A 13,176-nucleotide genomic window follows, 5' to 3' on the forward strand; every position below is an offset into this window, starting at 1 on the left:
GTGGTCTAGCGGTTCTGGCGCTGCAGTCCGGAACCGCGGGACTGCTACGGTCGCAGGTTCGAATCCTGCCTCGGGCATGGGTGTGTGTGATGTCCTTAGGTTAGTTAGGTTTAAGTAGTTCTAAGTTCTAGGGGACTTATGACCTAAGATGTTGAGTCCCATAGTGCTCAGAGCCATTTGAATTTGAACCATTCCCTTATTATACTTTAAATGTAAGCAGTGGCCCAAATTTATAACAGATGTTGCCAGTTGTTCTTTTGACCGAACTGGTCGATCCTGCACATCTAGTAGCGGAAATATTTATAACTAGCAATCGTGTATTTCAATAGTATATCTTCTTTTAAACATACTTAATACTGCCTGTCGGATTCTTTGACGCAACACTGTCTTAACTCTTCCATATCCTGCTGGATGACTGCTGTCCTGACTATATAATATTTGCCCCCATGCCGCTTGTGCACTTGTCCAGCAACTATCCTGTAACATAATGACGTCCTAGATGCACACACGGGCTGAGCAGCAGAATGTTTTCTTATTTCCGTCCACATACCCCTACCATTGGACACGGTTAAGTCGATTTATCGTTAGTCTGATTACATAATCCGCACACCCCGTATCCAAAATCCTCCAGGTTGATAGCCCCTATACTTTCTCCTGCTATACAAAAACGTGCTTTAATACTGGCTAAAATTTACCTCTGGGAGCACTGACACCAATTTTTGTTCGTTGCCTATTAAGAGACGGAAAACCTCATACTGGTCTGGTTTGATTCCTGTGACAGCATTTTTTAAAATTTCTTTTTCTAATTTCTCCTTAGTTTGCAATTTAATCCATAACTGGTCTCACTAATCAATCAATTGATTCTTATATACCAACTGCATAATTGTTACCAATGAGAGTTTCTTAGAAAATAGTAAATTTCCTGTACGAATGATCAAGAAACATCTGGGCAGTACTTTAGTGGCAGCTTACGTGACACGAGTTACATACAGCTACGTAAGCGTAAGAATGGCTAATGATGTTCAAAATCCTTGAATAACCATACAATTATTTGATCACAGGGAACTGTGTTGCCCTTTGGTGGCAGAAATCGCTACAGGCGACAGCAAATTATTACATCATTTCTTGATGCCTTATTGTCAGACAGGAATTCGAGTATAAGAGAGTTGACAGGAAAGGTGTGGGAATGATATACGAGGCTCGGATCACACGCGGCTATAAATTACGGGCCCTATAATCGGCATCTCCCGACGGCGAGTTGGACTCGAAAATAAATTATGCATTCAGCATTAGTAGATTCTCAGCCGTAAGGTCACAAGCTAAAATATTCTTATTGCAGTCCAGCGTTGTGAAAGCAGTCAAATAACCTCCAATTATTTACCTGCAACATTCAGTAACAAAAAAAAAAATACCAAATCTCTTACTCCTTTCGAATGGCATCACCCATCACAGAAGAGCTAATAAAAGAAATGAGGTCTCCATTTCCCAAAATTTTCCACAGGTATATGCCGCAAGCGTGCAACACTCAGTTGCCTAGTCGCAAAACTTGGTGAATGTATCACACAGCCGGGAAAATGAATGTTGAATATATTTAGTGCTTTTCCTATTAAGTAGACTTACGCGACTGTCAATATCCAGTGAGTAGTGTTGGATAGGAAATAAATTTTCCCTCTTATTTTTACGATTATTTTCCTTAGCTCCTCTAATTTTTCAGTACTTAAGTTCCATAAAGATTTTCTTTTTCAAAGCACTACAACTTCTAGGTTATGTACTTATACAGTGCGGGAAAAATAAAAGTGGCCCGGAGAACAGAGTTCCAGGGTACAAAGAAAAACAACAAGTGAAAGGAAATACAATACAGTACTAACCTGATATAGCAGCCGGCCGCGGTGGTCTAGCGGTTCCAGGCGCTCAGCCCGGAACCGCGCGACTGCTACGGTTGCAGGTTCGAATCCTGCCTCGGGCATGGATGTGGGTAATGTCCTTAGGTTAGTTAGGTTTAAGTAGTTCTAAGTTCTAGGGGACTGATGACCACAGATGTTAAGTCCCATAGTGCTCAGAGCCATTTGAACCATTTGAATCTGATTATAGCAGATGTTGGAAGTGACCACAATTCATCTCCTGGAACTTTTGGGCCCTTCTGGGCTGCTGGAAGTACTGCAGTCTCATCCGAAATGTTCTGCTGCAGTTCTTGAAGATTATGTGGGTTGTTGCGGTACACCTTGTGATACACCTTAAACTTGAAGGCTCCCCACTCGAAGTAATCGAACACTGACAGATCAGATAACCTGGGTGACCAGCTAGACCAACGAATAGACTAACCTCTGCTAACAACTCTGTCACGAGTGAAGGTTATTTAACTGTGTTCCAAAGTTCGGCCGGCTGTATGGCCGTTGCTCCATACTGTTGTAAGTGGTTACATGCATACCATCACGTCCAATCGACTCCGTTCGTCCGGGCCACTTTTAGTTGCCACACGTTGTATACATAGTCTTTGCTTCTATGGGAGTGCTTAGCGGTGCTGCGATATAGCCTTTCACGTGGATATATCGCGCAGTTTTTCTTCTTAGAAGAGAACTCGAAAATTTCTCAGTAAGTGGATTGTGGAAAGTGTACTTACGTTGCTGTAAAATGGTGAAGCAATACATAAATTTCGTAATTTGCTTCAGTAATTCTGTTTGGTTATGTTTACACACACTTTAACTTCAGTCAATTTATTATTAGCACATGTCCAACACGACACAAATTTGTATGGAAAACCAGTAATTTACAAATTAAATTTAGCCATCTGAATTTGAGTAAACAGTAGTTCGTTACTTTGGAACGCTCGTTTCGTAGAAAATGTCAAATGATCTCGAGTTTGCTTTCGTTCACGTCATGAGTGTTCCCAAACTATGAAACGATATTGTGTGTGTTTGTGTGTGTGTGTGTGTGTGTGTGTTCGTGTGTACGCCAGTGTATTATTTTACGTATGATGCAAATATTTGATCATTTTGCAAAAGCTCTGTACATTTCGACGGGAGAGTTTTTTTCTTGTGGTCATTGTTAACAAGTAAATGTAAGCCATATTTCAAGTGTAATCAGGATAACTGAACAGAAATAAGTTGATCTTTAAATTCGTGAATTCTCAAATCTTAAAATACTTTGTTGGTATTTACATAATTGTGCGACCAAATGTCGTAATTTCGATTGTGAACTTAATGTCAACCAATACCGAACGCTTTGTCTATGCTAATAAATTTGTCTGATACTTTAGAATTCGCTATTGCAACTATTCGCTTGATAGGAAAATTTCGCTCAACACCTCTCCTCCACCTGTGAGCCAATAAAACTTCTTCCTCCACCAAGATTCTAACCGGCTATCACAGAGGCGCACAGGCGCAAATTAACGGCCTTAGCTATAAAGCCGTGCTGCATAATTATCCCTGTTGTTTTCCATTGCCATGTGGCAGTCACCTTCCCAAAAAACCGCAAAAAACGACCTGAGCGTGCGGGTCGCCAAAAAAGACATAAGATAAAGAGGGTGGAAGAGAGGGATCCAGTACTTTACATTCTGGTTAATCCGTTGACCTTGAGTTACGGTTGAAACGTCCCTTTAGAACAATTTCTGAATTACTGTGCAGAAAAACCTCTTACACTATTTGCTTTTCAAACAGCTGAGCAAAATTGAACGTACTCAAACATTCACTAAAGTGACACACAATATTTTTAGCGCAACGCAATCTGACTTTCAATAATCCCTACAAAAGAATGGCCCTGACTAACATTAACCTATACCTTTCACAAATCACTTACCTCACAAAAATCTTCGTTACTCGAACTACTGCAATACAGCGAGCGCCACTACTGCCAGCTGAATAAAAGATTCCAACTACGGAAGGCACTAACTACTGATAGGCATAGTTAGCAAATGAAAGATTTCAATAGAGAACAAACAATGTATTTACCTCAATAGTGTTCAAAAGTCATAATGTATATAGCAGTTCATGATATCCGGTATTACAAATTTCAAAACTCCGCCATCTCTCTCCTCACATCCACCACTGCTGGCGGCTCACCTCCAACTGCGCAACGCTACGCGCTGTTCACATCCAGCTGCCCAACACTACAATGGCAGACAACAATGCAAACTAGCTACATACTGCACACAGCACAGCCAGTAATTTTCATACAGAGCGCTAAGAAAACCTAAACAGCCGACTTACACGGTGTTAAAGGCCACTTGCAAGTAATCATCTGCACACTTTTAATAATAACTAGACGCTGGCCAATACCTTTCTTACCTTGAATGCGGACTGAATTAGTTCCGATCTTACACTAGCGGCGCTGTGACACTTTATTTGCGATTCAAGTGTATAAGAATATTTTTGCAAGAGGTTTTATTTGATCATTTTTCTATTCCCTGATTTTCTACTTTCTTTATTGTTTGTTGTTCCAAACGGCTCTGAGCAATATGGGACTTAACTTCTGAGGTCATCAGCCCTCTATAACTTAGAACTAATTAAACCTAACTAACCTAAGGACGTCACACACATCCATGCGCATGGCAGGGTTCGAACCTGCGACCGCCGCGGTCGTGCGGTTCCAGACTGTAGCGCCTAGAACCGTCCGGCCACTCCGGCCGGCCCTTTATTGTGTGTATTGAACTGTCAACTGGTACTGCGTTATTTTACAGCTCGGGACTGGTACTGCGTTATTTTACAGCTCGGAAATACCACTGATTGATTTACAAGTTCTTGATAACGGCCGAGTGATAGATTGCACTTCTGACCTGTTTCTTCACACCCCTTCAGGATCTGGCCAGTCCAAAGATCGAGCGTTTTTTACAACGAGGGCATAGTTAATTTATTTTGTAAAGCTCGGTAGTAACTTCCGTTAGGCGGAGATTTCAACTGAGTTTGTGCTGTGAATAAGGTGTCAAATTTTAATTTTAGTACCGAATTAGATGATTTAGTGCGGGCTTCGCAAATACGCGATACATGGATGTGTCACTATCCCATTCTCAGACATACGCATTTTACACCTACTTCCAGCAGCAGTCTCGATAGTTTTTATCCCTCTCACTCTTGATGTGGGCAAGTGTTAACAACAAACGATAAAGCCACTTGTTTCACTGACCATTGTGCTGCAGTCGTAACCTTAAATCATGTGCCACAACCAGCAAACCTCTATCGCCTTCCCCGGATGTTGAATACATCTGTCATAAAAGACCCTTCCCTGAGATTATCGTTCGAAATGTTTGGACCTGTAGCTTGCTTTCACAAGGCCGTTATCCCTCTCTTACAGAATGTTGGCCAGGGGTGCAAAACCGTTGCTCCGGAAAGCGTAACTGCGTTATGGTGCTGAGTGGGCGAGGGATCTCCGGCAGACCAAGATATTTTATTACTCCGCCTTACGATATCTTTACAAAGGAGCCGGAAAAGCTCCCTTACGTATTATGGATGTCCATCATGTTGAGGTGAAGCTTCTTCAATTAAAGAGACAACAAACGGAAGGACTCAAGTTACAATCAAAATAACGCCCATTCCTACATAATGGATTGACCTCCGTGTATCATCTTATTAGGTTGTGGACCCAGTCAAAAAGAGCACGTATTGCTTCCCTCACTCACACCAATGGTCACGTACTGGCGTCTCAGTGTAATATTTCCAGAGAGGACTGTAATTACTTTGCTGACCTTTATGTCGTCCACGCTACTCATAAGTTTTTCCTGAGGTATTCACTCCTCTCCTGGATTGCGTGGTTACTCCTGGATTAATTAATGAATTTTCCTACGTTAAATGATGAATTTATACGTGACTTTACTTGAGATGATAGACACTGACAAAAAAAGTCGCTGCCTCAAGAAGGAATTGTGCGACATAAACTAAACACGATAGGCGTGTCTCTTCATCTGAAAGAAGAATACTGTGACATATCAGCTGTCTTCTAGCAACTGCACAGTTCTCATCTCGATGTAAATTTGACCCTAGGGAACCAGACACTACGAAGGTGAACAATTCTTTTAGAGTATCCGTTGACTGGCTTGCTCTGTACAGCACTGTACCAACCTGTTTAAAGCAGATGCCGCCAACTTGAAGAAATTTTGCAATATCGTTGTCTGTGAGCATGGTAGAATCACAATGTGACTGCCATTTTCCTGTAGTCGTTACTAATAAAGAGAACCGATCATAGTATAGAACTATAACCAAAACGAACGACTTGTAGCTGCGTAGCCTGCGTTCATAAATTATATTTTTCTTGCTGTTTCCGCAGTAACTTAAGTTTTACGTATTTAACATCCTGTGAGCCAGAAGTTGGCCCTATTTCACCAGCACGGGTAATACAGTAATTAATTGACGGCGTTAATTTGTGTTAATCTGTTGCAGCTTGTTGCCATTGTCCTTCCGGACCATCATTGTATCAGTGGATACCTCAATTAATACGACAAGCTTCAGCGAATACTCTAAGTGCTGTAAAATAGTCGGCGTTGCAGCGAATAATAAAGTTTCGTGCTGGAGTCACCATGTAACATGCAAAACAGTTAGAGAACATCTTAGTCGCTCGAGATGGTACGGCTCCACTTACAGGTGTTGGACAAACATATGGAAACACCAGAAGATATTACCATGCCTAATGCGGTGTAGGAAACCCATCGGTTTTCAAAAGAGCTGCCAGTCCTCTCGGAATGGGTAAATACAGTCCTATTTGGTTTTAAAGGGAGTCGTACACCATTCTTCCTGTAAAATAGTGTCAGCTTCAGATTACAGTGAGGTGTATAGAGATCGCGAACCCTTCTCTCCAAAGTAGACCACAAAGGCCCAAGAATATTGAAATCTGTTGACTGTGGTGGTTACGGGATGTGTGGCAAATGATCCTCGTGCTCACAAAATCAATCTTGCATACGAGGTCTGTGAATAAGGGCACTGTCGTCTTAGAACACAGCATCACCACTGGGGAATAAACACTGTAGCATAGGACTGACCCGATCAGCCAAAGCGGTCACATAATACTCGGTAATAATGTGACCCTGCAGAGTAATCACAGGGCCGATGGAATACTCAGACATCGCCAAGTTTCACTCTTGGAACGTAGAGTCGTCCAGAAGTTGCAAAGTGTGTGAAACAAGACTGATCCCACCAAATGAATTTCTTCTGTTGCTCCAAAGTCTACGTGTAACTGCTTCGGTACACCGTTTTCTTGTTATGGGCAACTGCATCGCTGATGAGTGGTTTTGTAATTCTGGCTCGCCCTGCAGCTCCCTTCACATTGTTTTGGTGCACACAGTATTATCGAGTGACACACGTAAATCTGCAGAACTTTTGCACCTGTCGGCCTCTTATTTTCCGTCACAATCCTATTTAATGACCGTCTGTCACAATAATTTAAAACACAATTTCCTCCGCGCTGTGACTAAGTAGGCGGTATAAATATTTGGTGCGGTGACTCTAGAAATACTAAACACTGCGGCTACCTTCACTACGGCAACATTCGTCATAGGAGGACTAACAATTTGTCCACGTTCGACTTCACTTAGCTCCTGCACGATACACTCACAACCACAAGGATCACTGTTCTGACCACAAGTGACACTTGTAAGGTAATGAAGAAATGACAACTGCACCGCTGGTGGGCAGTTTCGCAATTCTTACTCGCCCCGCCGTTCACTGCTTCTGGAGCTCCATTCTTGTTGTTTTGATGCAGACAGTTTTTTAGAGAAACTCCGGTAGATCTGCAGTACGTTTTCAGCTGTCGTCCTCCCACTTTTTTGTGAAAACTCTCTTCAATGACCGACTGTTATGATCAATTAAAGCACACTTTCGTCCGCTTTGTGGAAAAATGTTAATGCGGATGAGTAGGAGGATCAAACCTGGAATGTTCTTGTATGGTAATACTGGTACCCTGGTTGAAACACTCAAGTCGTTTAAACATCTCAGCGTAATGGTACAAGGCGATATGAGGTAAAATGAGCATGTGAAAACTGTGATAGGAAGGCATACGGGCAACTTCGGTTCATCGGAAGAATTTTAGGAATGAGTGGTTCATCTGTAAAGGAGCCCGCCGGCTGGAGTGGCCGAGGGGTTCTAGGCGGTACAGTCTGGAAGCGCGCGACCGCTACAGTCGCAGGTTCGAATCGTGCCTACGGCATGGATGTGTGTGCTGTCCTTGGATTAGTTAAGTTTAAGTATTTCTAAGTTCTAGGGGACTGATGACCTCAGCAGTTAAGTCCCATAGTGCTCAGAGCCAATTTTTTTGAAAAGGTGGCGCATGGTGCGATGGTGCGACCTGTTCTTGAGTACTGCTCGAGTGTTTGGAATCATGGAATCAGCACCTAGTTCGGATTGAAGTAAGGCATCGAAGCAATTCAGCGGGAGGCTGCTAGATTTTTTACCGGCAGGTTCCAACAAAATGTAAGTGTTACGGTGATGCTTCGGGAGCTCAAGTGGATATCTCTGGAGGGATGCCGAGGTTCTTTTGGAGAAACACTGTTGAGAAAATTTAGAGAACCGGCATTTGAAGCTAACTGCCGACCGATTCTACTGCCGCCAACATAATTTTCGTGTAAGGAAAAACGAGAAATTAAGGCTCATGCGGAGGCATACAGTCAGTCGCTTTTCTCTTGCATAATTTGGAAGTGGAACAGGGAAGGAAATGATAAGCAGTGGTACAATGTACCTTCCGCCAAGCACCGCTCGGTGGCTTGCGGCGTATCTGGGCAGATGTAGATGCCGTTGGTAGGCTAGCCTGCAGCCTTGGTTAGCATCTGTATTTACTGAGTTCAAGAGCGCATTTCTGTCGGTGTTTCCGTATTTTTGTCCTACTCTGTAGCAAGACGGATCCAGTACGGTCAAAGGTAGAAATTGAGATGTGTGAACGCGCTAATTTCAAAGGAATGTTAGAGTTCCTGAATGCATACAACGCACAGCAGTCTGCTTTATTGATCAGGATAGCAAATCATGTTACTCTTTGGTCTTGTGCAGTCTTCCTTACGAGCGCAGGTGATTCAGTGACAGCCCTCCTCCACTGCCGCCTTTCTTCCTCTTCGGCAGGCACGCCGCAGCCGCCGGAGCAGTGCAGCGTCCGCAATGACTCGGCGGGCGTCAGCTTCGGCGCCGGCAGCAGAATGGCCGTCGTCCGCGGCGGCGAGGCTCCGGCGGCTTCTCTGGAGGTGTGGTGCTCGCCCGGCGACGACGGGGACCTGGCGCAGCACTTCGTGCTGGAGGTGAGTGAGTGGCCATCAAGTCTCAGCTGCTCACGCCGGCCGTATCATCTGCAGCAGCGGTTCCCAATTGGTGAACCGTGGCACAATACTGTGCTACGATATTAGCTAGACGTGCCACCATTTCTTCTGAAGGTTTATGGTACATCTAATAAAAGCGTTTGAAGTAATTTCACTGAACATTTATTTTTTAAAAACAACAACAGCATATACAGGGCGAACTGCTGCCCCTACCCATTGGTTTTATGCATCCTGTAATGCCTTCAAATACCACGCCCAAAATTTTCAATTCCGCTCACTACGTGCAAACTATTAGTCGTTCTAAATAATAAAATTATAAACAGCCGACCAGTTGCAATTGATAAAGAGATCTTTACCTAGGTTTCAACAACTTTAAATTTGTCTTCTTCAGAAGGTGACCTAAGGACAATGAATACCATAGCTTACATTAAAAGGTATGAAACTTAAGTCACGAATAGAGTTTAACACATATTAGAGAGCTCTTGTGTAACAAAATTATGAGAAGGACGCCTGGTACTTACAATTTTACATTAGTATGGACTGATGTATCATCGTCGTTTTTACAAATATCTGCATAGATCCATTTGTCCAAATTAAAATATAGCCCTGAAAATAGGGTTTGTCATGTAAATGTAAATTAGTACATGGATGTTGCAGAGCTCACAAGCGACTGAGTGTAATCGGCCAGCGTAGTTACACTGCGGCCAGGGCAGGTGGCGCTCATGTCGCGAACCATGTGCCGACTGGCGTACAAAAGCAACGTGTAAATTATCAGTATTAATAGCGTCCTTAGATAAAGTAACAATAAAAAGAAGGAAAGCGTTTAACACTCCCGTTATAACAGTATGGGAGCCTTGGTATCATTAACGTAGTTATACATCAAAAAGGCAGGTGGCGCTTACGCCGAGAGTTACGTACAGTGGCATATACAGCCAAAATATAAAAATTACATTACAATATTAGTGAAGCACATACACTGTATATATGTCAGAAATTTAAAATTAACAATAATGGCTCTTAAGACAAAATTACGAACCCTGGTCCACAATCCAGTTAATACACATTCTCAGGGAGCCGACGTTTTAGAGCCAGAGAAAATCACATACGGGCCGATGTAGTGGCAACCATACCTCGTGAGAAAACCACATTACATAAAGGGTAGTGAGCTTAAAGATTTGAAAGTGCATCATAGCTTCCTGAGAAAATAGACCACTGAGGTTACCAGCATTAATGTTATACCATAAACAGTACAGGTTTAAAGCCTTCGAAAAATTGTCTACAAGCAAGGTTCAACTGGTCGTTCAGTATATTACCGCCTTTGAGCTCTAGATGTTTAAAAATTTGTAACTCTTCCCACAGGTCTAGTCTACGCCCTTTGACTTGTCTGTGTAGGATAACCGTGTCTTCTAACTGTTTAGGCGTCTGGCCGGCTATCAAGAGGTGCTCAGCAAAAGTAGAGTTGTGTATATTCGCTCCTTTTTTACCTAATAGATGTTCTTTATGTCGTGTTTTCACAGCTCTGCCTGTTTGACCAATATAATATGAGGGGCAGTTATGACAGGTTAGTTTGTAAACACCTGAATTGGAAAACCAATCGCTGGCAATCTCTACTGAATGTACAAGATTTCTTTTTAAACTGTTATCTGTAGAGAAGGAGACGTTACAGTTAACTACGCTGGCCGATTACACTCAGTCGCTTGTGAGCTCTGCAACATCATGTACTAATTTACATTTACATGACAAACCCTATTTTCAGGGCTATATTTTAATTTGGACAAATGGATCTATGCAGATATTTGTAAAAACGACGATGATACATCAGTCCATACTAATGTAAAATTGTAAGTACCAGGCGTCCTTCTCATAATTTTGTTACACAAGAGCTCTCTAATATGTGTTAAACTCTATTCTTGACTTAAGTTTCATACCTTTTAATGTAAGCTATGATGTTCATTGTCCTTAGGCCACCTTCTGAAGAAGACAAATTTAAATTTGTTGAAACCTAGGTAAAGATCTCTTTATCAATTGCAACTGGTCGGCTGTTTATAATTTTATTACGTGGAACCGTTGCTGTTGTGCAGCTATGTTTAAAATACTATTAGTCGTTCATAAAAAATGTCCCCTTTGTAGGAAAGCATTGGGATACGTATTGGCTAGAGGACGTAGTTTTTGAACTGTTCAAGAAAAACGTACAATAGTGATACTAAAAGCGTTTTTCTTAGATAGCTCCAAAACTGTGGCCTGCAGCGGACACGTGCCCCAGTAAAAAATTTAACTTTATTAAGTTTCTTACATAAAGGTCCTGTTCATTTTTTCTGTAACTCTAGGATTGTGCACGTAGAGCGTGAGAGAGTACGAAAATACCGCACGTCGTTTTAGAAGGCACTGCAGGTTGCGAAAAGCTTATCGATAGGAGCAGGTTAATCACTCAGTATAGTAATATTCCAGAACATAAATTTATCTTCAGGTTATTTATTAGTTTACGCCCTATGTACTTGAGTTAGCAACGACGAACTTAAGCCAGTCGCTTCTTACGCAAAAGTTTAATTCGTGTTGGAAATGAAGACAAGCACACACATTTCTGTTCAACTGAAGAAATTCTCTCCTGATTCTTGTTTCCTTTTACGCTGTTTAGTGGCGATAATCATAGCTTCCTCAGGCAGGTGGTAGAAAAATGCAACAGGGTATCAACAGCTTTCAGTGGTATTACTCGATACTCTTCCTTCGCTAACATCCAGAACCTGATAAGTGGTAATTCACCATATTTCAGTAGAAGCGTCCAGTCTATCTAAGGTCCTGCGAACTGATCTTCTACCTCCAGACAAAGGTCGGGGTTTGATTACAGAGACACAGAATAAAAACGGCATAAACAATCATGTGTGTCGACAGTGGTGGAGGAAACATACTGTGCCAAGCTATTCTCAAGAACGATGAGGTGATTTAAAACGAATTGGCAGGTTATGTCACTGTGTGAATCTACCTTGAAAGTGACTGGAAACATTTTAAGATTTGCTTTTTCCACAAATGATTTCTCGATTCCAAGGCTTTTTTTTTAGTATCTGTGGCGTTTATAATTTAATGTCAACACGTTCTTCTTCTTTTCCTTGGATACTCTCGTTCAGGTAATTTAATGGCGAAAAATGTCGACCAGTAGGCTACCTCTGGACACCACTCCTCGTAATTTAACTGTGCTACAAAGTCTGGGTTTTCGACGATAAACAATTTTAATAGCTCTTCTCTCAATTCAAAAATCTTTCTAGGACTCTATGTTTCGACAACCAGCGGATCTTAGTATAGAGAACCAAAGTGTCATGTCCAGATCCCGCTTCACTGCACAGCTGTTTGGCGTGTCTTGTCTTAAGAGCCCCAGACTTAAAAAAATTTACCATGTTAATGACTGAATCTCAAACACTTTAAAGTTAATTTTATCCACAATGGATGCAGTTGAACACTGTGACTGTTCCTGTATAGGGTGTAGAAAAATTTCCGCTACCAGTCACAATCTCCTGATTCTTGTATCCTTTTATGCTGTTTAGTGCCGACTATCCCAGCTTGCTCAAATATGTTGTGACTGGTAGCGGAAATTTTTCTACACACTTCTAAGTTCTGTAGGAATAGTCTTCAGCATCAGAGCCCCACGGTGTTTGAAGCGATTTGTTGAAACTACAATCGGGGTATCCTGTTTCAGTCCCGCAAAAAGTCCTGTGAACCTTGCAGTCATTGCTGGTACATCGTCTGTGAAAACAGAAACATAATATTTCCGGGACAGCCCGTTTTGTTTGAAAGTGCTGGATATAGTATTACACACATCTGAACAATTTGACTTCGAGGGCAGTTCAGTACACGAAAGCAATTGTTTAATAATGGAATGCTGTTCAAAAAATCCACTAATTGACATTTACCGAGCGGGGTAGTGCTATGGTTCGCACACTTAACTCACATTAGGACGACGTTTC

General features: G+C 42.1%; 1 protein-coding gene across 1 annotated transcript in view; it reads left to right on the plus strand.

Annotated features, from left to right (window-relative positions):
• Positions 1 to 13,176, plus strand: part of LOC126188598 (hemicentin-2-like) — a 1,730,700-nt gene that overhangs the window by 1,679,386 nt on the left and 38,138 nt on the right. Inside the window, exon 11 of the mRNA XM_049930200.1 lies at positions 9,030 to 9,202. Within this exon, the coding sequence (XP_049786157.1) occupies positions 9,030 to 9,202 (173 nt within the window). The remainder of the gene's footprint in view (positions 1 to 9,029; positions 9,203 to 13,176) is intronic.

Source organism: Schistocerca cancellata, chromosome 5 (assembly GCF_023864275.1).
Source record: "Schistocerca cancellata isolate TAMUIC-IGC-003103 chromosome 5, iqSchCanc2.1, whole genome shotgun sequence".
Classification (NCBI taxonomy): domain Eukaryota; kingdom Metazoa; phylum Arthropoda; class Insecta; order Orthoptera; family Acrididae; genus Schistocerca; species Schistocerca cancellata.